Source organism: Heterostelium album (assembly GCF_000004825.1).
Source record: "Heterostelium album PN500 unplaced genomic scaffold PPL_scaffold10, whole genome shotgun sequence".
Taxonomy (NCBI): domain Eukaryota; phylum Evosea; class Eumycetozoa; order Acytosteliales; family Acytosteliaceae; genus Heterostelium; species Heterostelium album.
The window spans coordinates 926,492-951,225 of record NW_008805072.1 but is presented as its reverse complement, the minus strand read 5'-3'; the positions used below and the strand labels follow the sequence as shown (position 1 = coordinate 951,225).

The 24,734-nt window shown below is 32.7% G+C and overlaps 7 protein-coding genes across 7 annotated transcripts; 3 read left to right on the top strand and 4 right to left on the bottom strand.

The window, feature by feature from the left end:
- Positions 1–349: 349 nt before the first annotated feature.
- PPL_12393 (RBM34 family RNA-binding protein) lies at positions 350–1,985 on the bottom strand (the record flags this gene model as incomplete). The annotated part of the gene is made up of 3 exons (XM_020583127.1): positions 350–727; positions 819–1,067; positions 1,149–1,985. 3 exons carry the CDS (start codon positions 1,983–1,985, stop codon positions 350–352), a joined length of 1,464 nt encoding a protein of 487 aa, XP_020429314.1.
- Positions 1,986–2,722: 737 nt separating this feature from the next.
- PPL_12392 (prespore-specific protein) lies at positions 2,723–4,836 on the top strand (the record flags this gene model as incomplete). The annotated part of the gene is made up of 3 exons (XM_020583126.1): positions 2,723–4,129; positions 4,229–4,253; positions 4,832–4,836. 3 exons carry the CDS (start codon positions 2,723–2,725, stop codon positions 4,834–4,836), a joined length of 1,437 nt encoding a protein of 478 aa, XP_020429313.1.
- A 166-nt stretch (positions 4,837–5,002) lies between these two features.
- On the top strand, positions 5,003–5,880 carry rabC (Rab family GTPase; the record flags this gene model as incomplete). Its single annotated transcript, XM_020583125.1, has 4 exons — positions 5,003–5,010; positions 5,099–5,501; positions 5,607–5,710; positions 5,796–5,880. The coding sequence occupies 4 exons, from the start codon at positions 5,003–5,005 to the stop codon at positions 5,878–5,880; spliced, it is 600 nt and encodes a 199-aa protein (XP_020429312.1).
- A 363-nt stretch (positions 5,881–6,243) lies between these two features.
- Positions 6,244–9,700, top strand: nfaA (Ras GTPase activation domain-containing protein; the record flags this gene model as incomplete). The annotated part of the gene is made up of 5 exons (XM_020583124.1): positions 6,244–6,264; positions 6,723–6,886; positions 6,991–7,660; positions 7,748–8,625; positions 8,698–9,700. 5 exons carry the CDS (start codon positions 6,244–6,246, stop codon positions 9,698–9,700), a joined length of 2,736 nt encoding a protein of 911 aa, XP_020429311.1.
- A 303-nt stretch (positions 9,701–10,003) lies between these two features.
- Positions 10,004–14,068, bottom strand: PPL_12389 (uncharacterized protein; the record flags this gene model as incomplete). The annotated part of the gene is given in 8 exon segments (XM_020583123.1): positions 10,004–11,968; positions 12,069–12,298; positions 12,318–12,721; positions 12,780–13,342; positions 13,395–13,568; positions 13,624–13,715; positions 13,815–13,944; positions 14,003–14,068. 8 exon segments carry the CDS (start codon positions 14,066–14,068, stop codon positions 10,004–10,006), a joined length of 3,624 nt encoding a protein of 1,207 aa, XP_020429310.1.
- Positions 14,069–14,441: 373 nt separating this feature from the next.
- abcC5 (ABC transporter C family protein) lies at positions 14,442–18,765 on the bottom strand (the record flags this gene model as incomplete). Its single annotated transcript, XM_020583122.1, has 8 exons — positions 14,442–14,741; positions 14,780–15,356; positions 15,396–17,285; positions 17,349–17,602; positions 17,679–17,993; positions 18,058–18,231; positions 18,293–18,625; positions 18,691–18,765. The coding sequence occupies 8 exons, from the start codon at positions 18,763–18,765 to the stop codon at positions 14,442–14,444; spliced, it is 3,918 nt and encodes a 1,305-aa protein (XP_020429309.1).
- A 498-nt stretch (positions 18,766–19,263) lies between these two features.
- PPL_12387 (ABC transporter C family protein) lies at positions 19,264–23,776 on the bottom strand (the record flags this gene model as incomplete). Its single annotated transcript, XM_020583121.1, has 5 exons — positions 19,264–22,141; positions 22,208–22,461; positions 22,533–22,847; positions 22,927–23,520; positions 23,678–23,776. 5 exons carry the CDS (start codon positions 23,774–23,776, stop codon positions 19,264–19,266), a joined length of 4,140 nt encoding a protein of 1,379 aa, XP_020429308.1.
- Positions 23,777–24,734: the final 958 nt, after the last annotated feature.

Sequence of the window (24,734 nt, the reverse complement as noted above, 5' to 3'; positions counted from 1 at the left end):
TGTTATTTGTTAATGAAAGAGGAGATTTAAACTTAATGAAATCATTTGATAAACACTCATATGATTGATCAAGTTAAAAGTGTCACTGAGTAAAAAAAAATAAATAAAATCAAAAAACATGTTTGCGAAAGGTTAATTGTCGCTCAGTGAACTTATACCCTGAAACTTTTTAAACCTCTTTTGAACAAACTAAATCTGCATTTTTAGATGATGTTAACCGCACAACAAATCAAAATCAATCATTTTCAAAGTTTGCGTGAAATCATAGCCTCTGATTTTTTGCCTCAGCAAAAAAAACTCGCAATTGATTTAAATTAAAGCAAAAAAAAAAATAAAATCAGATTTTATTTTAATCAGATGTTGAAGTTTCTTCTGACTTTTTGTTTTTCTTGTTTCCTTTTCTGTTTCTTGGTACTCTGTCACCAATCTTTTTCTTCTCCTTTGCTGATTTAACGTTCTTTCCTTTTGGATTCTGTTTATTTGGGAAAACTCTGATTGTACGTTCACCAATGCTAAGTTGCTTAGCTTGGATGGCTCTTCTTGCGTTGATCAGCTTCTTGAACTCCACGTAAGCAAATCCTTTACCGAGACCAGTCAACTTATCTCTTACTATACGAACACTCATAACATCACCGATATTGTCTTCGAACAACTTGAAGAGATCTTCATTTTCCAATTCATATGGAATTCCACCAACAAATACCGTATTCTCATCTTTTCCCTTATTCTATTTTTATAAATAGAAAATAATTAAATTATTATTTTAGTTAATATAAACTGTATTTAATATCTATCTGTCAATGAATTGTTATTCTTACATGTTTATTCGAGGCCAAATCAACACGAATATGTCTTTCCTTGAACAAAGTACCGTTTGTTTCGTCAGCAGCTTTCTGAGCTTCTTCCTCCTTTGAATAGACAACGTAAGCATTGCATGTCTCTCTCTTCTCATGGAATTCCTTGTTAATGTATGTTGCTTTTCTGTTTGCACCTTCCTTTGACACTGGTAATGATCTAAATCTAGCTGTCTTTATTGTTCCAAATCTACCAAAGAATGCTTTCAATTCCTATTATCAAATTTAAATTGATTAGTCTCTATTTAATTGATTATAAAAATAATTAACTAATAATAAATTTATAATAATTACATTTTTAGTTGTCTTTAAATCTATATTTGAAATAAAGATAGTCATTGGATCCTCTGACTCTCTGATTTCGAGATCTTTCTTCTTTCTGATTTCTCTTTCCTCCTCAGAGATCATTGGTTTACCGACGGAATTCAATTGTGGTTTTGCTTGTAAGAGTGAATCGATTTGCTCTTTGACCTCTGGTTCTTGTTCTTCCTTTGGTGCCTCGAATGCGTTGGAAGTGGCAAACGAATCCATAACCTCTTGATTAACAGCATCATCCTTTGACTCTGATTGCTTCTTCAATGCTTCAAAAATAGATAATCCACTAACATTACTACCTCCAAAAATACTACTAACAACATTTACATTTTCACTATTATCATTATTATTATTATTACTATTTTCAACAATCTTTGTTTCTTTTTCTCTACTAACTTTTTCTTTCTTCTCTTCTTTTTTATTATTATTTACTTTTTGTTTTTTGTTTGTTGGTTTTGTAGAAGTTGATGTTGTGGTAGTAGTTGTAGTTGCTTTTGTTGTTTCTGTTTGTTTGTTTTTTGGTGCTTCAGTAGTTGACTCTTTCTCCATATCTTTTCTCTTTGTTGTTTTTTTATTTGGTGTTGTTTCTTTAGTAGCTGGTGGTGGTGTAGTAGAAGTATTTGTTGTTGTTGTTGGTGTAGTTACTAGTTTATTGTCTTTGTCAACAGATTTGGCAGCACCATAGTTCTTATTTGGTTTCTTTGCAGAGTTGACTACTTTATCCTTCTTTGGAGTAGTATTATTCTCTTTCTTTGGAGTATTGTTCTCCTTCTTTGGAGTGTTATTCTTTGTAGGAGTCTTCTTTTTAATATCCATTCTTAATTAATAGATAAATAAATAAGAAAAGTGATAATGATTTAGTGTTAAAAAATTAGTCGTTCGTTTATGTATTTTTTTTATTAAAAAACATGTTTTTGAGCTTTTTCGAAGTTCGGCTGCTTTTAGACATGCGATAAAATTTAATTGAATTGACTGTATTCAAATTCAAAGATATTTATTTTTTACAATCATTGGTTATTAGATAATAATTTATTCATATTTTATTTATTTTATTTATTTATTATTTTTTTCATTAAATAATCAAACAAAAGTGTTTCTGTTTACAATTTTCGACATGTGAATACGAATGAAGAGCTCTTCAATGAGAGTTAGAATCTGGTTATAGTGTAATCTCAAAAACAAAAAAAAAAAAACAAAATACACACACAACTTTTTCTTGAATTTAAATTAAATTAAACCACTCATACCACATTTATGGTAACAATTATTTAAATTATGTGTAATTGTGTGAAATTGTTTGAATCAATTTACTTTTAGTGTTGTTGTTGTTGCTTTCATTATTAATGTCATTTGTTTACTTTTCATTAATTTTTTTTTAATTAAACTAAACAAATAACTATCTTTTACTCATATTTACTTACTTCAATTATTAATTTATTATATATAATAGAAAATCTAAAACTATTTATCTATGATATATTTATTTATAGGACTATAGATTGTTTATATTATTATTTTATTTTATTTTAAAAAAAACAAAAAAAACAAAAATTATGGATAATAATAATAACAATAATAATAATAATAACAATAATAATGATAAGCAGCAGCAACCACAACAACAACAACAACAACAACAATTTAGACAAACACCACCATTACCACCAACTACCTATTCACCTCAGAATTTAGGTAGTAGTAGTAATTCCCCAACAGTTGGTCATTATAATATTTCACCACCTCCTTTGACAAGTGGTGTATATCGATCACCTGGTAGCTCTCAGTATGTCTCACCGGTAACTGGTGTAACTCCTCAAAAGACTCTGTCGCCAATTGACACATCACCAACAGTCAATCCCAATAAAACACCTTCTCCTTCTATATCTGCGCCTGCTGTGACCAATCCAAACATGGAACTATCGAAGCCGACTTCACCAAATCTCTTCACACCAAGCAACTATACATCACCGAGTCCTCCACTTGATAAAGTTATCTCTCCGCCTAAAGCCAGAATAATGGATGAATCGGACAATGATTTGGTAGTGGGTGGAAGTGGAGGTGAAATAGAAAAAGAAAAAGAAAAAGAAAAGAAGAAAAAGAAAAAAAAGGAAAAGGAAAGGGATGCAGATACCGACAACAATACAAAAGGCGATCTTGAAGATTCAGATAACAATCAAAGTGATGGTGATGATGACGATGACAATGATAATGACGATAATGCTGATGATCCTGAGAAAAAGAAGAAGAAAAAGAAAAAGAAGGAAAAGAAAAAGTTAAAGAAAGAATTGAAAAGACAACTAAAAGAAGAGAGAAAGGAACAACAACAAACTACCGGAAGTGATTCCGGTGGTGGTGGTGGTTTAAGTGATTTAGATAATAATAATAATAACAACAATAACAATAATAATAATTTGTTATTACCAAAACCACCTTCTGTCATTCAATTATCAAAGAAGAATAAAAATAAAGATAAAGAAGGAAATGTTAAAAAGAGACAACTGCCACCCGGTGGTGTCATACGATCGAGTGCTGCTGGCGGTGGTGTAGATGGCATTGGCAAGATACCAAAGGAGTTTCTCGAGATGGAAAGTCCCAATAGCACACAACCGATACTGCAACAGCTGCAACACTCCATTGGCTTTAAGAATGGTGGCGGTGCCGGCAAAAATGGAAACAAAGTTCCAGTATGGAGAAAGGTGTTGAAAGACGATTCGAAACTCTTCTCAAACGAGCGTACATGGATGAGTTGGGTCGGACTTACTTTCTCACTCGGTGCGATCGGTACATCGATCATCACTTTCTTTGGCACTGAAAACATTACACTGTTCACCGGTGTCTCACTGTGGGTGATTGCCCTCGGATTCCTCATATACTCATACCTTATGTTCCGAAGAAGAAGACATGCCATCTTAACAAAAACAAGAGGTCCTTTCTATGATCCAATCGGGCCAATTGCTTTAGTAAGTTTACTTTTAGATTGTTATATTTGTTCATACCACCACTCTATGATTAGTACTAATCATTATGTTTTGTTTTAATCTATCTATTTATCTATTTAGATTGTTACTGTAGTTTTATCTGTTGGTATGTTCTTGATATTCTTTATTTGGAAGAGACCTTCAGCAATTGTTAAAAAAGGATAGATCAGACAAACAGATCAGCTCGTGATAATCAATTTCTCTATCTTGCTTTCGTTTACAAGTAATTTAACAAAAAAATGATCATTTTAAATTTAAAAATTTAAATTCTTTCTTATTTTCCGCTCAAAAGAAATCAATAAAGATGTCAACGAATACATTTAGTTGAATATTAAACCCAGGTCGACAAAGGGTTGATTTTCTCTGGTTGATTTTGCACCTCTTGGAATGTGGGGATATGGGGTGAAAATTTGAATTTTTCTTATCAATTCAAAATCAATGATTCTTGTTCAAAAAAAAAAAAAAAGAAAAAAATTGTTTACACACTAAAAACACACTATTTATTTATATAATCGAAAAATTTATCAATAATTAATTAAAAACAAAACAAAACACATATTTATACAATTTATTCACTCATTATTATTTATCTATTTATAATAATATTTTATTTAAATTTAAATTTAAATTTTTAAAATCAATCTCAAAACATTTTTTTTTTTTTTGAATTTTTTTATATAATAGATTAAAAAACAAAACAAATTAATACAATACAATCTATTTATTATATTATTTGCTTACTTTTTACAATACAATATTATTTCATTGTACTATTTTAATCATTATTAGTCTAAACAAAAGCTAGCTAAATATATAAATATTATAAATATATATATATATATATATAACTAAAATATGTCAGAGTAAGTATTATATTATATTATTATTATTTATTAATAAAGAAAAAAAAGGTTATTAACTATTTGTTAATGATATTATTATAAAATTTAGAGAAGAAACATTATATAAAATTATTTTGGTTGGTGAGACAGCTGTAGGAAAGAGTTCGATTTTAGTTCGTTTTACAGATAATACATTTACACCACACTTTGCACCAACTCTTGGTGTAGATTTCAATGTAAAGACAATCAGAAACAAAGAGACAGGACAAACTGTCAAACTGCAACTCTGGGACACTGCAGGTCAAGAGAGATTCAAGTCGATCACACAGACATTCTATCGTGGATCACATGGTGTCATCGTGGTCTACGACATCACCGATTCGAAATCATTCGATCGTTGCAGAAACTGGATCGAAGACATCAATAACTACTCCATGGGTGGAATGATCATGATTCTCGTTGGTAATAAATCTGATTTACCATCAAGAAAAGTTACATACGAACAAGGAAAGGTATGAACGAACGAACGAACGAACGAATCAATCATCTTTTAAATATATTCCGTGATATTAATACCTTTTTATAACTTTATATTAAACCTACTAAATTTAATATAGGCTTTGGCTGATGAATTGGGAATTAAATTTTTAGAGACAAGTGCAAAAGATAATGTTGGTGTTAATGCTGTATTTGATACAATCGTTCAAGATATTCAAAATATGTATGTAAAAACAAAAAAAAAAAAAAAAAAAAGAATCAATAAAATTATATAATTAACCAATTAAAAACTCTTTTTATATATTTAGAATTATAAATAGTACACCAACCCAAAACACTATAGATAATCTCGGTGGTGAGGGACAACAAAGAAAACCATGTTGTGGTAGCTAAGTTGTAAAAACCAACGTTGACGATCTATTTATTTTTTTGAAACTAAAATAAAAAAAAACCAATAAACTAAAATATTAAAAAATGTAATAATAATAAGAGTCGGAACTTTAAACATTGATTATTATAAAGTGTAAAAAAATAATGTTTGCATTTTGGGATAAAATCGGGATGTACATAAAAAAAAACAAAACAATGACAACAACAAGCAGTTTTCTCACACTTCAAATAAAATAGCAAATATAAAAGTATGTAGAAAAAGCCAAAAGTAAAACATGTACAACCACAAGTGAAAGAATGAAAATGAAAATAGTACTCTTTCTTTAAAGAACAAATAAAATTTAGATAACACATTTTAAAAAATACATGTTTGCAATTGACGCAAAGGCAATAACATCAAAAAACCCGTTTCAATTGATAAATAAATATCACAATTTTTTTTAATTTTTTTGTAGGAACCATCATCTTTTCAATTAAAAATAATGAATAATCTAGATCTAAAAAAATCCAAAAATTGGGACAAAATTGTATACATCATCATTTTTTTTTTTTTTCAAAAAATTTTTTTGTCAAAAAAATGATCATTTTTTGGATGAAAGGAAAGGGCAGCTCCATCTCTCTTTTTATTATAAAGATTTCAAATTTAGTGTTGTTTTATAAATAAAGAGATATGCTTTACATATTTAATTGTTTATAAATCCTCTTTATTTGTTTATATTCAAAAAAAAAAAAAAACTTCAACATTTGAAATTTCAATCAACTTACTTGATTTAGGAACAATCAAATAAGATAAGATAAGATAAGATCATAAAAGATTGTTTTTCAATAAAATTATTTTTAAATAGTTTATATATAAATCCAATCAGACATCTGATTTCACAAGTTACATATATTACATAATGGATAGTGGAAACAGTGAAGGTAGAGTTTTGGTATGGAGAAGAACTGCATGGAACAATTCAACGGCACTCTATGGTGAATTGGTAGATCTAATGGTAAAAGATACACAGTAAGTAGTAGTAGTAGTTGAAATCGATTCGAATTCATCACGAAACCGAATCTATGAATAGTATAGATGATACTGATTCGTGGTGTGTTTTTGTTGTTTTTTAGATTTACATGTGGTTTGGCGAATCTTTTGGATTCTTCAGAGGTCGATGCATTTGCAAAAACAATAGTCAATCTGTTCAGTGCAGCCAACAAGACATTGCCATTGATAAAATATTTGATCTACAATGAATTCACTTCGAAGGTGATGGCGGAGGGCGAAGGCTCGATTCTGCGTGGAAACAACATCGTCAATAAGATCGAGGGTGCATACGTAAGATTGATCGGTGCCAACTATCTGCGTTATGTGCTCTCCGATTTGGTGACTCGTGTCGTTCAGGATAAGGATTTGCGATTGGAGATCGACCCGAGAAAGCTGGCCACCTACAACGAAGAAGACAGCGGCTACGAGCAGGCCATCACCAACCCTGAGCTACAGTTACAGCAGAACCGACAGGCATTGTTGGAGATGTCACAGATGTTTATCGACCGTATCACAGATCCTCAGGTCGTAGAGGAGATGCCACGTGAAATTCGTGCAGTCGCCGACTACACCGCCGAGTCGGCACTCAAGTATGCACCAGAGTCACTTGCACCGCTCGTCGGTGGTTTTATCATGCTCCGTTTCTTCTCACCTGCAATCGTAACACCCGAATATTCGAAATTGATTGCATCCGATATTGTACCATCAAGAAGAGCAAAGAGAAATTTAGTTTTATTGGCAAAGGTTTTACAAGTAAGTTAGTTGTTAACAATTTATTTATGTTTAAACACCCAAGTATATTAATTGGTTCATAAATTATTTGTTATTATTTATTTATAGAATGTATCGAATGGAGTTGAATTTGGTGGAAAAGAAGAGTTTATGACATGTATGAATAGTATTGTTACAGATAATAAACCGAAAATGTCAAAGTATTTCCAGATGATTTGTAAGGATCCGACCAGTCCAACTCAGAAATGGGCAGATCTCGAAGGAATCTCGATGCAACAAGGATTTGTTGTGTGTAAACCAACTGGTGCCGGTGGAAAGCAACCGGCTGCCACCTCCAAGTGGATGGTTACAACACCCTCTACATTCTCACCGATTCAAAATGGCGGTAACAATAAATCCGCAGCCACTGTAAAACTGACAAATAGCAACGGAAGCGGCGCAGCTACACAGCTACAACAGGCACCCACTCCATGGGATGGATACATCAGACACGTCGAGATACACGATCTCTTTGATCTCCACCGTATATTGGATCTCTACCGTGAGAAGGTTGCTATCAAGATGGCGGTTTCGTGTCGTGCCACTCTGAGGATTCTCGAACTCCTAAAGGATCTCGGTCCTTCGCCAAAGACGAAAATCGAAAAGAAGAAAAAAGAAACAGAGGAATACGATCAACAGCCAAGCGGCAATTTGAATTCCGGTTTCGATGACTTTACATTCATGTTGGAACGTGCTAGATTCCTCTTCCAAGGACCGAACGACAAGCACGATAAACCTGTATTCTACCTCATTGTCAATCGTGTCAAGCCAGAGGTGTTTGACAACATTAATCCATTGATAGCACACATCTTCAAGGTTATGGATTCATGTGTCAATCTATCATCGTATACCCTCATCGTCGATATGTCATGGTGTCACATCTCCTCGGAAATGAAACGTGCCATTTTTACTCATCTTCCAAAATTAGCTGAAGTTTTCTCAAGAAAGTAAGTAACAACAAACATGTGGTTTTATAGTTTTATATCTCGATTCATATACTTATTTGTAATTACTTCTAGATATAAAAAGAATATTGATAAATTATTTATTGTACATCCATCTGCATATACTCGTGCTGTAATTTACTTTATGAGAGCATTCACCAGTAGAAAGCTAAAGAGAAAGATTCATGAAGTTTACAATTGGAAACAGCTGACCACTTATATAGACACTGAGAATATAGCATTGCCAGAGACAAGTAAAGATTACATTACAAAGAGTTATCGTGTTGTCAAAGTCAACTCAAAGGGAAAACGACAGGAGCGACTGATCAAGTTCACCAGCAATTCGTTGTTGAACATCGATCCAAAGACAAAGCGAGTGCAGAATGAGAAGCGTATCGATGAGATTGAAGAGATTGCTTCTGCACTCGGTTCCATTGAGATTTCCATGAAATTCAAAAGTGGAGGTGGAAGTGGAATGACCACTGGCGCCACTAACAACGCCAGCAGCACCAGCTCAGTTGCATCGCCTGCCCAACAAAGCCACAAGCCACGTGGACCAATTGGATTCCTATCACTAAAATCCGGAGGAAATTCGTCGGACGGTGTCAGACGTTATGTTTGTAACCACGAGTTGGAGCGTGACCATATCATTCAGGATATTTTCGAGGCTGGATTCAAAGTTGGTTTGGCCAAATACCCAAATAGCCAACCGTCGTCGTTTGGACACAGCGGACCACTTCCAACAGAGTATCGCGTGATCAAAGTGAACAACGCTGGCAAGCATCAAGAACGTATATTTAAGTTGACAATCGATTCACTACTCAATCTCGATCAACAGAGGATCAAGAGTGAAAACAGTTTTGCTGGTATCGAAGAAGTAGCTTTGGATTTCGAGAATCAAGATATCGTCTGGATGAAATACAAGTCTGAGCCACACAAGAGAAAAATCATTTGTAGAGATGGCGAAGGTAAACAACTGTTTGAAGTGCTCACCGAAGCAATTCACAAGTATCAGAAACTCATCGATATCCAAGAAGGTGATCTTAAACTCGCTGCCGAAGAAAGTGGTTACCTCTAAACTAAACACCAACACAACAACAACATTAGTCTACAATCATCATAGATCTATGACGATAGATCCAATGCATATTCTTTCCTGTATCTAAATCTCTAAAACAACTTTACAACACCAGTCAAAAGTAAATGAATAGACTGTCTAATTCAACTTGGCATTCATTTTACTTATACATTTTTCCAACTTATATAAGTTTGTAAAGATATTTAATTCAACTTATATAAGTATATTTAATATTATTTATCATCCTAACATGTATTTATAATAAAATTCATTATTAATTAAAAATTATCTTTTTATTATTTATTAGATTTCAGACTTTTCTTCTACCAATTCGATGAGTTCAGATGGTTTACCAACTTGTTTGACTCTTCCTTCACTCATCAAGACGATCTTGTCATAATCAATGATTGTGTTGAGACGATGTGCAATCGTGATCACTGTTGAATCTTTGAATTCCTCTCTGATTGTCTTTTGAATGACTGCATCGGTTTCAAGATCGACCGCTGCTGTTGCTTCATCCAATGCAATGATCTTTGATTTTCTGATCAATGCTCTTGCCAAACACATCAGTTGTCTTTGACCAACTGAGAAATTTACACCATCTTCAGAGACGTGACAATCAAGTGATTTGATCTTATCACTTAAATGTACACGTTCAATGACTTCCCACAGCTCTTCATCGGTGGCGGTATCGAATGGATCCAAATTGTATCTGAGAGTTCCAGCAAAAAGAACAGGATCTTGTGGAATGATTGACATCTTACTTCTCAAATCTTGAAGTGCAACTTGATCGATATTCTCATTGTCAATTTCGATATGACCAGAATCAGCTTCGACCAATCTGAACAATGCCAAGAGAAGTGAACTCTTTCCAGCACCAGTTCTTCCACAGATTCCAACTTTTGAACCTGCTTCAATTTCAAGATTGATATCGTTCAATGATGGTGGCAGCTCTGGTCTGTATCTCATTGAGAAGTTCTTGAATCTGATTCTTCCATTCTCTGGCCAACTTGGTGACATCTTTTTACCTTCAATTTTTTCAGTTTTCAAGTTGCAATAATGTTGTAATCTTTCGACACTGTTCATCTCAGTCTCCACAAAGCTTAGTTGAAGGAAAGCCCAATTCAAATCGCTTGACAATGAAATAGAGTAGCTGAGTGCCAGTCCAATCAACACATCTGAGACATGACCTCTGAGGAATGTTGCTGAGAGTGTTGCCCCAACAATGAAAAGAACACATATCATTTCCAGTCTAAAGTATGCCCAATTAGAGATGAAAACATCTGCCAGACTACATGAGGAATGAAGATCCTTTCTTTGTTGCATCATTCCCAAGAATCTTTTCTGTGCTCCGAAAGCTCTGATAATATTCTGACCTGTAAGTGTTTCTGAATAATGTGTCAATACTGGTGAGAGTGCCAAAGATCTTAATCTTTCTATTTCACGAGCATTGTTTAAGAACCATTTATAGAGATAACGGAATGCAATTCCAATTGGTATAAGTAAAACTAATACAATCGGTGATGCAATAGCTATCACTATAATCACAGATAATGAATTAAAGAGAGAATCCCTGGCATCTCCAAGATTGCTAGCAATGGAAGAGTCCATGCTGGATACATCCTTACTGAAACGGTTGATAATACGACCAGAGAGATTTTGGTCAAAGAATTGAATAGGTGAATTCAATACTTTTGTCAAAGCTCTGGTATGGTATTTCTCACTTGCATTTAAACCACAGAATGAGTTGACCAGAGAAACACCAAATACACAAGCTGACATTAGGATGCACAAAAGAAAATATATTCCCAAATAGTAAAAGAGAGAAGAATGGTCTTCTTGTTGCCATTCTTCAGACCATTTTGTTAGCCAGTAGTTTCCATAGGTTGACATAAAAGGAGATAGTATTCCCAATAATGTTGAGAGAGCTAAATATCCAAAACCAACTTGCTTAAAGTAGTCTAGATAGAGTTTATATGATACTTTTCCAATGTTTCTCTCATCTTGGAAAAATACTTCTTCACTTTCATCATCACTTTCATCTTCATCTTCTTCGTCGTCCTCTTCAGCCTCTTCCTCATCATTCTTGGCATTTTGGTTTTGGAATTGATAAACTTCCCATGTTTCTCTTGACATCTCTTCATATTTGCAAATGTTTTCAATGACACCATTGTTCATTGTGACAATCTTGTCTGAGAATTCCAATGGATACATTTGATGAGAAACCAAGATTACTGTCTTCTTTGGGATCATTGGGAGAATTGCATTCTTGAATATCTTTTGTGCACACATGAATATCCAGTGCTGCCAATGGATCATCGAGAAGGTAGATATCTGCATCATGATACAATGCACGAGCAATACACACTCTTTGTTTTTGACCACCTGAAAGATTGATTCCTTTCTCTCCAATGCCACTAAGATCACCTTTGGGGAGAGTGTTAAGATCAGGAACTAACTCACATATTTCCAATATGTTCTGATACTTTTGTTGATCGTATTCTTTTCCAAACAAGATATTGTCACGAAGTGTACCATTCATGATCCATGGCAACTGACTGACATATGCAATGTTTCCTTGGAGTGCACAACCACCCACTGATCAATTTCAAATCACCAAGCAGAGATGAAAGTAAACTGCTCTTTCCACTTCCAACTGGTCCGATCACCACTGCCAACTCTCCGATGCTGACATCCAAATTGATATCCTTCAACACGAAAAGATCTTCTTCAGTAGATTCCTGAGTTGATTCAGTATCTTCTTCTGAGTTTTTAAAGGAACTCTTTTCTTGTTTCTCATTTTCTTCATCTTCAACTTTAACACAACTCCATTGGAAAGTTGCTTCTTGGATAGAAACAGCTAGATTCTTTGATTCGAAATCAGGGTCAGAATCTCCATAAACAGTTGATCCAGAAAGATTTGTCTTTGGTTTTTCAAGCTCTTCGTTCATTAAGAATGTTTCTAATCTTTTTATTGAAACCATTGTCATTGACATGTTTGAAAATAAATGAGGTAACATTCTATAATTTGATTTGATTAATATATAGTTTTCAAATAGGATATATACTAGATACTTACGATAAAGGATATCTTAAATTAAAAAATATAGACAAGGCAGCTAAAATTGTTGGCATATCTAAAGAATTTCCTAATAATGCATATGCACAAAAAGTTGAGACAGTAACGAAATCTGGAATCAAATTCCAAAAAAGAAACAAAACTGCTGAAAGTGCACTCTGTTTTTTCTTCTCTTTCACTTCTTCCATTCGGAGTTGCATGATGTTATCATACATCATATTGATCCAACCATAGAATTTTAAAACTCTAATACTATTGATAGCTTCAGAGACCTTTGATATTCTTTTATCGTTCTTGTTCATTACTTCATCATCGATCGCATATTGTTTCTTGGTTGTGTAGAAATTTAGTGGAACAAACACCAGTAGGGAACCAAATCCAACAAAAGCGCTCCATGATAACAAATTGAATAAAAGTACGAGTGAAATAATTGTTTGTATTGGCATTGATATGATATTCTGGAAGCTTTGGAATACACCTTCAGCGGAATCAACATCCATTGATATCAGATTTAAAGTATTTCCTCTTCCCTTATCTTTTTGACCAGTATGAGAAATTAAAAGCTAGATAAAAAACATTAATATATTAATAAAGAAATAAAAATATATTACTTACAGATTTCTTATATACTGCATTTGTTAAAGTAGATTCAATCCTTTTACCGGCAATAAAAGTAAGGTATTCACAATGAGTTTTACAAATTGTATTGAAAATGTAAGAAATCATCATTATAGTAGAATAAAATAGACCATTCCATATCGATTCAGAAGGATCCATTACATAGTTTGTCTAAAAAAAATCTATTTAGAAATTTTATCTTTTTCATTTAACTTTTTATAATTACCATTTTGTAAATCATTAATGGATAAACAAATGATGTCAGGTCACCAAAGAGTTTAAAAAGTAAGGCCCAAAAGAATGATCTTCCAAACAAAGCTATTAAAGTATTTAACAAAAATTTTGTTTGAAAGAAACCGACATTCTTTCTGGAATTCCAAACGTTTTCAAAATTCTCCAACAAGTAGTCCGACTTGCTCTTATCCTTGAGTGGATAGATATCTTCAAAGTCTAATGGTTTCTTAACACCAATAGCCAATAATGGTGTCATAAAACTATAAGTAAGTATTGAAAAATTACTTGCATTCTCTTCAGGGTTCACTAAAAACTAAAATAAATAGAAATTAATATTGTGAATAATTATATCTTGGAAACTATAGACATACTTTAGATTTGTATTTATTTTTTGAAATGGTACTCTCATCTTTTATTTTTTTATGAGTATCACTCATTTTGATTAGAATGAATTTGATTTTGGTTTGAAAGATCTTCGTTTCCTATTTAAACCTTTTTTGAATACCAGATCAATTTAGAAAGAGAATATAACATGAAATCATCTTTGTAATCATATGATAAAAAGATAAGATAACGTTTTTGAATTTCAGAGAATGAGAAAAAAAAAGTAAAATAGAAGCTTTTAGTTTTCGACTTTTTTGATTTGTTTAAAAAAAATCTTAAATTGCGTTTGTTTCTTTTAGGAATTTAATTTAGTATTAAGAAATCATTTAATTTATATTTATTTAATATTAATAAAGATAATATTTTAGGAATTTAATTTATAAAAGATAATATTCAAATCATAGATTTTTATATTTATTTAGAGAATTATAGCAGATCTTGTTGATCTGTATTTAGCTTAACTGAAGAATTCTCGACCAATTCGATGAGTTCAGATGGTTTACCCACTTGTTTGACTCTTCCTTCACTCATCAAAACGATCTTGTCATAATCAATAATTGTGTTGAGACGATGTGCAATCGTGATCACTGTTGAATCTTTGAATTCCTCTCTGATGTTCTTTTGAATGACTGCATCGGTTTCAAGATCGACCGCTGCTGTGCTTTCATCCAATGCAATGATCTTTGATTTTCTGATCAATGCTCTTTGCCAAACACATTCAGTTGTCTTTGACCAACTGAATAGTTTCCACCATCTTCAGAAACCAGACAATCAAGTGATTTGATCTTCTCTTTGAGGTGAACACGTTCAATGACTTCCCACAATTGGGCATCGGTGGCAGTGCTGAACGGATCTAAATTATATCTGAGAGTTCCAGCAAAAAGAACAGGATCTTGTGGAATGATTGACATCTTGCTTCTCAGGTCTTGAAGTGCAACTTGATCGATATTCTCATTGTCAATTTCGATATGACCAGAATCAGCTTCGACCAATCTGAACAATGCCAAGAGAAGTGAACTCTTTCCAGCACCAGTTCTTCCACAGATTCCAACTTTTGAACCTGCTTCAATTTCAAGATTGATATCGTTCAATGATGGTGGCAGCTCTGGTCTGTATCTCATTGAGAAGTTCTTGAATCTGATTCTTCCGTTCTGTGGCCAGCTGGGTGTCTCTTTACCTTCCAACTTTTCTGTCTCTAGATCACAATAATGTTGTAATCTTTCAACACTATTCATTTGTGTTTCGACATAGCTCATTTGCATGAATGTCCAATTCAATTCACCAGACAGTGTAATTGAATAACTGAGTGCCAATCCAATCAATGCTTCTGAGATATGACCTCTGAGGAATGTTGCCGAGAGTGATGCACCAACTACAAACAAAATGCAGAGCAGACCAAGTCTAAGATTTGCCCATTGTGCAATGAATTCTTCGTAGAGGTTACAATTGACATTCAAGTCGATTCTTTCGTTCATTGTGTTGATGAATCGTTGTCTGGCACCAAAAGAACGAATAACATTCTGACCGGTTAGTGTCTCTGAGAAGTGGGTCAATACAGGTGAGAGTGATAGCGATGCCAAACGTTGAATTTCACGAGCATTATTTAAATACCATTTCTGAATGAAATAGAATGCAATTCCAATCGGAAGGAGAAGGATCAACACCGCTGGACTAGCAATTGCAATCATCACAATGACTGAGATTGAATTCAATAGAGAATCTCTGGCATCACCAATGTAAATAGCGATATTGGCATCGAGACTGTAGATATCCTTACTGAAACGGTTGATAATACGACCAGAGAGATTTTGGTCAAAGAACTGAACTGGTGAATTTAAAACTTTGGTAAGTGCTCGTTTGTGGAACTGTTGACTTGCTGCCAAACCACCAAATGTATTTGCAAGCGTAGAGCCAAATACACATGCCGATCTAATAACTGCAGATACAAAGTAGATTCCAAGATAGTACCAAAGCGATTTGTGAATATTTTTCTGCCATTCATCAGACCATCTGGTCAGCCAGTAGTTTCCGAAGGTAGAGGCAATAGGTTCCGTAAATCCCAATACTATTGATATTGTCAAATAGAATGCACCAATTTGCTTGAAATAAGCAAAATATTGTTTGTATGATATTTTTCCAATATTTCTATCTTCTTCGAGAATCAAATCATCTTCATCATCATCGTCTTCCTCGTCGTCATCTTCTTCTTCCACATCTTTCTCTTCTTCATCTTTCTCTTTCTTGGCATTTTGATTTTGGAATTGATAAACTTCCCATGTTTCTCTTGACATCTCTTCATATTTGCAAATGTTTTCAATGACACCATTGTTCATTGTGACAATCTTGTCTGAGAATTCCAATGGATACATTTGATGAGAAACCAAGATTACTGTCTTCTTTGGGATCATTGGGAGAATTGCATTCTTGAATATCTTTTGTGCAACATGAATATCCAGTGCTGCCAATGGATCATCGAGAAGGTAGATATCTGCATCATGATACAATGCACGAGCAATACACACTCTTTGTTTTTGACCACCTGAAAGATTGATTCCTTTCTCTCCAATCACACTCATATCTCCTTTTGGTAATAACTCCAGATCATCCAATAATTCACAGATTTCCAATATGTTCTGATACTTTTGTTGATCGTATTCTTTTCCAAACAAGATATTGTCACGAAGTGTACCATTCATGATCCATGGCAACTGACTGACATATGCAATGTTTCCTTGGAGTGCACAACCACCACTGATCAATTTCAAATCACCAAGCAGAGATGAAAGTAAACTGCTCTTTCCACTTCCAACTGGTCCAATCACCACTGCCAACTCTCCGATGCTGACATCCAAATTGATATCCTTCAACACGAATGTATCTTCCATACCACTGGTTTCATCGATTTCTTCGTCTTCTTCACTTTGGTCACCCTCTTCATCATCATTGATTAGCAATAGTTTCTTTTCTTCTTTCTTCTTTTTATTCTTCAACTCTATCTTTCCAATATTCTTATCAGTGGTTCCATCACTTTCTTCACCGTCATCGTCGTCATCATCACCACTAAGATTAACAAAATTCCATTGGAATGTTGCATTATTGATTGAAACTGCAATATTATTTGATTCGAATTCTGAATCAATTTCACCATAGAATGTAGATCCAGCCAATGTTTTTTTTGGTTCTTGTAACTCTTCATTCAAGAGAAACTCTTGAATTCTTTTAATCGAAACAAATCCTACTGATATATTTGAGAATAAATGAGGTAGTAAACTGTTATGAAATAATTCTTGTTAGTATTTAAAATGATAACCATTAAATATTAAATTAATTTACCTTAATGGAAGTCTTAAAATGAAGAATAATGTAAGAGATGATAGAATAGTCGACAATTCCAATCGATTTCCTAATAAAGTATAGGCGCAAAAGGTGGTGACTGTAACCAAGTCGGGTATTAATGACCAAAATAAATATAGAGAAGAAGTATAAATATTCAATCTCTTCATTTCTTTGACTTCGGAATCTCTCAACCCCATTATTTTATTAAACATTAAATTGATCCAACCATAGAATTTCAATACTCTAATACTCTAAAATGATGATCGGAAAGAAAGTCGTCTTAGTATAAAGGTAATAAAATAAAGGTATATATAAAATAATATTTACATTGATTGCCTCTGTTACTTTAGATGTTCTTATATCTTTTCTCTCCATAACTTCATCTTCAATTTCAAATTCCTTCTTTGATAGATAGTAGTTAAGTGGCAAAACCACAAGAAGTGAACCGAATCCTATCAGTGCACTCCAAGATAGCAACCTAAATAGCAATATAAAGGAAGCAATGATTTGAAGTGGAGCTGATTGAATATATTGGAAATCTTGAATTAGTGCCTCAACTTTGTCGACGTCCATTGAAACCAAATTCAATGTATTTCCTTTTCCTTTATTTTCTTTTTCTCTTACTGAATTCGAAATCAAAAGCTATCATTTGAAAATTTATATTAATATTAGTAAACTATCATTTAACAATCAACAAAATACATACAGATTTCTTATAAATAGCAGCTACCAATGTTGATTTTACATTAAATCCAACCGTATATACTCTATACTCCCAATGATTAATAAAAAATGTATTTATTAAATAAGCCGACATAAATAATCCTGAATATATCAGACCGTGCCAAGTTGGTTCAGTTGGATCTTGAATATAATTTGACTTTGATGTTTTAAATAAATTATTAATATTTCAGATTAAATTATATTTGTTAACTACTTACAATTTTATATATCATGAATGGATAAATATATTCACTTGCATCAGCTATAAATTTAAATAGAAAAGAAAAATGATATTGTCGACCAAACTGGGAATTTAGAGTTCCCACCAAAGATTTGGAATTTGTATTGTTTGGACCACCATGAAAATCTTTTCCAGCTTTCCATAGAGCCTCGAATTTGTCTATCAGATAATTGGCGCTACTTTTATTTCTAATAGGGTAGAGGTCCTCAAATTCCAAAGGTTTATTCACACCGATCTTCATTAGAGGATTCATAAACCTATATGTAAATATCGATAAGAAACTGGCATTTTCTTCTGGATTTTCATTAAACTTTTTTTTATTAAAGTGTTAATTTATAAGAATGATTATTTTTATTTAATTAATTATATAATTACCCTTGATTTATGAATTGTTTTATTTAGATTATTTATATCATTATTGATGTTAATACTGGAAGGTTCTGAATTCATTTTGCAAAAAAAAAAATTGTAAACTATTGATTTTTTAGTTTAAAATTTGAAATTAAAACCAAAACACCCATCTTTAAATATGTTGTTTAAATTTACTTATTATTGGGCAGTTTTTAGAAATTAAGGGAAATTGTTAAGAATGAAAAAATGACCCCCTTCCTTATTTAAATGATTGCGAATTTGCTCTGTCTGATTAATTTGTTAAAAATAAGGTTCAAAAATAACTTATTAATATTGATACTTACTGGTTTCTCATTCCCTTTTCTACACGAATGAATTACTTTTTAAACAAATAACCTTCTAATTAATCATGTTAAATTTAACCCAGTTGTTTCGTCGTTCGTTGGTGCCAAAGAAAAACCACCCAAATATGATTGTTTTTATTAATTTTTATTTATTTTTTTTGGACTTCACTAAATTAAAATAAAAAAAATTAATTAATTTTTAAAACATCAGATCTGAAATTATCAAAAGATATTTATTTTTATTTTTTTTATTCTAAATTAATGAAGTTTCATTGTTGGTTATTGTTGACGATTGAGATTGTAAAGTGGGTGAAAGATTTTGATTATCAGGGTTGTTGTTGGCATTTGCAGAGTTTTCTTCGACCAATTCAATGAGTTCAGATGGTTTACCAACTTGTTTGACTCTTCCTTCACTCATCAAGACGATCTTGTCATAATCAATGATTGTGTTGAGACGATGTGCAATCGTGATCACTGTTGAATCTTTGAATTCCTCTCTGATTGTCTTTTGAATGACTGCATCGGTTTCAAGATCGACCGCTGCTGTTGCTTCATCCAATGCAATGATCTTTGATTTTCTGATCAATGCTCTTGCCAAACACATCAGTTGTCTTTGACCAACTGAATAGTTTCCACCATCTTCAGAAACCAGACAATCAAGTGATTTGATCTTCTCTTTGAGGTGAACACGTTCAATGACTTCCCACAATTGGGCATCGGTGGCAGTGCTGAACGGATCTAAATTATATCTGAGAGTTCCAGCAAAAAGAACAGGATCTTGTGGAATGATTGACATCTTGCTTCTCAGGTCTTGAAGTGCAACTTGATCGATATTCTCATTGTCAATTTCGATATGACCAGAATCAGCTTCGACCAATCTGAACAATGCCAAGAGAAGTGAACTCTTTCCAGCACCAGTTCTTCCACAGATTCCAACTTTTGAACCTGCTTCAATTTCAAGATTGATATCGTTCAATGATGGTGGCAGCTCTGGTCTGTATCTCATTGAGAAGTTCTTGAATCTGATTCTTCCGTTCTGTGGCCAGCTTGGTGTCTCTTTACCTTCCAACTTTTCTGTCTCCAAATTGCAATAGTGATGTAATCTTTCAACACTATTCATTTGTGTTTCCACGATACTTAGTTGGATGAATGTCCAATTCAATTCACCAGACAGTGTAATTGAATAACTGAGTGCCAATCCAATCAATGCTTCAGAGATATGACCTCTGAGGAATGTTGCCGAGAGTGATGCACCAACTACAAACAATGTACATAACACTCCAAGTCTAAAGAATGTCCATTGGGCAACAAACTCTTGGTATAGATTACAACATAAATTTAAATCGATTCGCTCTGTCATAATATTTAAGAATCTTTCTCTGGCATGGAATGCTCTAATGACATTCTGACCGGTTAGTGTCTCTGAGAAATGAGTCAATACCGGTGAGAGTGATAGCGATGCCAAACGTTGAAGTTCTCTTGCATTATTGAGATACCATTTCTGAAGGAAATAGAATGCAATAAATATAGGGATCAAGAGAATCAACACAACGGGAGAGGCAATACCAATCATAATAATGACAGAGAGTGAATTCAATAGAGAATCTCTGGCATCTCCTAGACAAAGTGGTAATGATGAATCCAAGTTGGAAATGTCCTTACTGAAACGATTGATGATACGACCAGAGAGATTTTGGTCAAAGAACTGAACTGGTGAATTTAAAACTTTGGTAAGTGCTCGTTTGTGTATCTGTTGACTTGCTGCCAAACCACCAAATGTATTGGCAAGAGTAACACCGAAAACACAGAAAGACATGAGAATCGAGGAGAGGAAATAGATTCCAAGGTAGAACCAAAGTGATGGATGGTTTTGAAGTTGCCATTCCTGAGCCCATCTGGTGAGCCAGTAATTACCGAACGTTGAAAGTCCTGGACCCATTAAACCAAGAAGTGTGGAGATTGTCATATAGATAACACCGATATGCTTGAAATAAGCAAAGTATTGTTTGTATGATACCTTTCCAATGTTTCTATCTTCTTCGAGAATCAAATCGTCGTCTCCCTCCTCCTTTTCTTCATCAGCAGACTCTCCTTCTTTCTTTTTAATCTCTTCTTCATCTTTCTCTTTCTTGGCATTTTGGTTTTGGAATTGATAAACTTCCCATGTTTCTCTTGACATCTCTTCATATTTGCAAATGTTTTCAATGACACCATTGTTCATTGTGACAATCTTGTCTGAGAATTCCAATGGATACATTTGATGAGAAACCAAGATTACTGTCTTCTTTGGGATCATTGGGAGAATTGCATTCTTGAATATCTTTTGTGCAACATGAATATCCAGTGCTGCCAATGGGTCGTCCAACAAATAGAGGTCAGAGTCGTGGTAGATGGCACGAGCAATACACACTCTTTGTTTCTGACCACCTGAAAGATTGATTCCTTTCTCTCCAATCACAGTCAAGTCACTTTTTGGCAGTAACTCAAGATCCTGGGTTAATTCACAGACTTCCAAGATGTTCTGATACTTTTGTTGATCGTATTCTTTTCCAAACAAGATATTGTCACGAAGTGTACCATTCATGATCCATGGCAACTGACTGACATATGCAATGTTTCCTTGGAGTGCACAACCACCACTGATCAATTTCAAATCACCAAGCAGAGATGAAAGTAAACTGCTCTTTCCACTTCCAACTGGCCCAATCACCACTGCCAACTCTCCATTGTTAACTTCCAGATTGATATCCTTCAACAAAAATTTAACTTCATCTTCAACCTTCTCATCGATTGGAATACCATTTTGCTCTCCGTCATCATTGATCAGCAATGGTTTTTTCTCTTCTTTCTTTTCTTCTTTCTTTTCATTTTTGTCGGTAGATTCTTTAGCATTCTCAGCGCCTTCTTTTCCGTCATCACCACTAAGATTAACAAAGCTCCATTGGAAGGTAGCATCCTTGATTGAAACTGCCAAACCCTTAGATTCGAAATCTGGATCGACTTCACCATAGAATGTAGATCCAGCCAATGTTGTCTTTGGCTCTTCAAGTTCTTCATTCATTAAAAATGCTTGAATTCTATTCATTGAAACAACGGACAATGACATTCCAGCGACTAAATGTGGTAGTAAACTGTAATGTTTTGAAACTGCTATTAGTTAACATGTTTAAAATTGTTGTTTCAATTATTTACATTACCTTAATGGGAATCGTACTATAAAGAAAATAGTAAGTGAAGACAAGATGGTGGCCATCTCCAATTGGTTACCAAACAAGGCAAATGCACAATAAGTTGTAACCGTCACAAAATCGGGCAGGAGGAACCAAAATAGATATAGAAAAGATGTGAATACATTCAGTTTCTTCATTTCCTTGACTTCGCTGTTTCTAAGTGCCATGATTTTATCAAACATCAAATTGATCCAACCATAGAATTTCAATACTCTTACACTCTATTTATATGACGATTGAAATGATTAGTAACTCTATAATTATGAAAGAAAAGTAATGATTAAATATTTACATTGATTGCTTCTGTTACTTGGGATGTTCTTTTATCTTTTCTCTTCATTACTTCCTCACCGATTTGAGCTTGTTTCATGGCAGAGTAGAAATTCAAAGGTAGGAATACAAGTAGTGAACCAAATCCAATCAATGCACTCCAAGACAGTAGTCTATACAAAAGTATAATCGAAGCGATGATCTGCAGTGGCACCGATTGGATATATTGGAAATTCTGAAACATTGACTCCACCATATCGACATCCATTGAAACCAAATTCAATGTATTTCCTTTTCCTTTATTTTCCTTTTCCCTTACAGAATTGGAAATTAATAACTAATTTTTATTTAATTTAGAATAATATTAGAATAAAATAAATGTTATTTAATTAATTTCAAACAATACTACTACTTACAGATTTCTTATAAATAGCAGCTACCAATGTTGATCTAACATTAAAAGCAACGGTATAGGCTCTATACTCCCAATGACATATACAAACTGTATGTACTAAATATGCAGCCAATAATATTCCGGAATATATCAGACCATGCCAATAAGGCTCTGATGTATCTTGTACAAAGTTTGTCTTTGAAATGTGTAATTGTTTAGAATTAAAAAACCATTGCTTATTGTTTATTAGGACATATTTAAGAATTAATTTAATACTTACAAGTTTATAAATCATGAATGGATAAACAAATTCACAGGCATCTCCAATGAATTTGAAAATGAAAGCCAAATGATAACTCCATCCAAATTGTGAATTTAAAGTTCCAATTAAAGATTTAGTTTTCTTACTTTTCTTTTTTTTATCACTTTTATTATTATTATTATTTTGACTATTATTAAGATTACTATTATTATTATTATTATTCTCAGTTTTGGAAGGATGAAAATCTTTTCCAACTTTCCAAATTGATTCAAATTTCTCTAGCAGATGACCAGAACTACATCTCTTTGCAATCGGGTAGATATCCTCAAATTCCAATGGCTTTTTAACACCAATCTGCATGAGAGGATTCATAAATCTATATGTTAAAATAGATAGAAAATTTGCATTTTCTTCTGGATTTTTTTTAAACTTTTTTTTTTTTTTAAGAATGATTAATTTAACTGGATTTGGTAATATTAATATTATTAATCGAATGGATTAAAATAGTTACAATCGATTTATGTATTCTGTTAATATGAGTAGGTTCATTATTTAAATCTACAAGATTATCTAATGAGCCTGAAGGAGAATCTTGGTATTCTTTTACCATGATTTTTTGATTTTTATTTTATTTTAATTTTATTTATTTTATTATTATTATTATATAGTAGTATTTTAAAAGATTGGTTTTACTAAAATATATTTTATGAGATTTTCTTTTAGAACTGTCAAACGACTATTATTTTAAAAATGATGATGGTGATGAGCGAGTTTTGTAAACATTTCGGAGGTGAAATTTACAAACAAATTGAAAATTTTAAGGGAAAATGATAAGAATGAAATCAACCGAAATTATGTTTTTTTTTGTTTTTTTTGCAAAGTTTGTCTATTCTAAAATTTCATATTCAAATTCTAAATTGAACCAGAATTAGAGAATAGAAGGTTTTTGTTCGATCGATGTTTAAATATCTATTAAGATTGTTTAGATATCGGTTGTTGTTTTATAATTTACAAATGTTCTACTATCTATTTAAAAAAAGCTTTCCTGTTCTCTAATACTAAAGAAACTAAACAAGATAAAAAACAAAGAAATAATCAAACGATGTTATTATTAGTCAAAATTAAAAATGAACATTTTAAATGCTCGTTTAAAAAAAAAAAAAATGAATTCTAAAAAAACAAATAATATTAATGACTGTGTGGGACAAACCAAAGTGTCAAAAAAAATTTTGTGAAGTGACTGCTGGGGTGATATCTTCTATCTAACCCTAAATTTATACTTTAATTTGCTGACAAACAGAGATTAATCATCAGAAAACGAACCAATAGTATGAGGTTATCGTATATAATCCTATCTTTTTCTCAACTTTACACAAATTTGAGTAAAAAATAAATATATCTAAGGTTTTATGATTTTTGAAATTAATTTTACATCATTATGATTCGACATTTCAAACAGATAACAGTGAAATTGATTAAAACAAAAGATGTATCCTATTACTAGATAACAAACAATGTTTATTATCTACTTAGTTTAAATAAATTCTAGTAAAAAAAAAAAAACACTT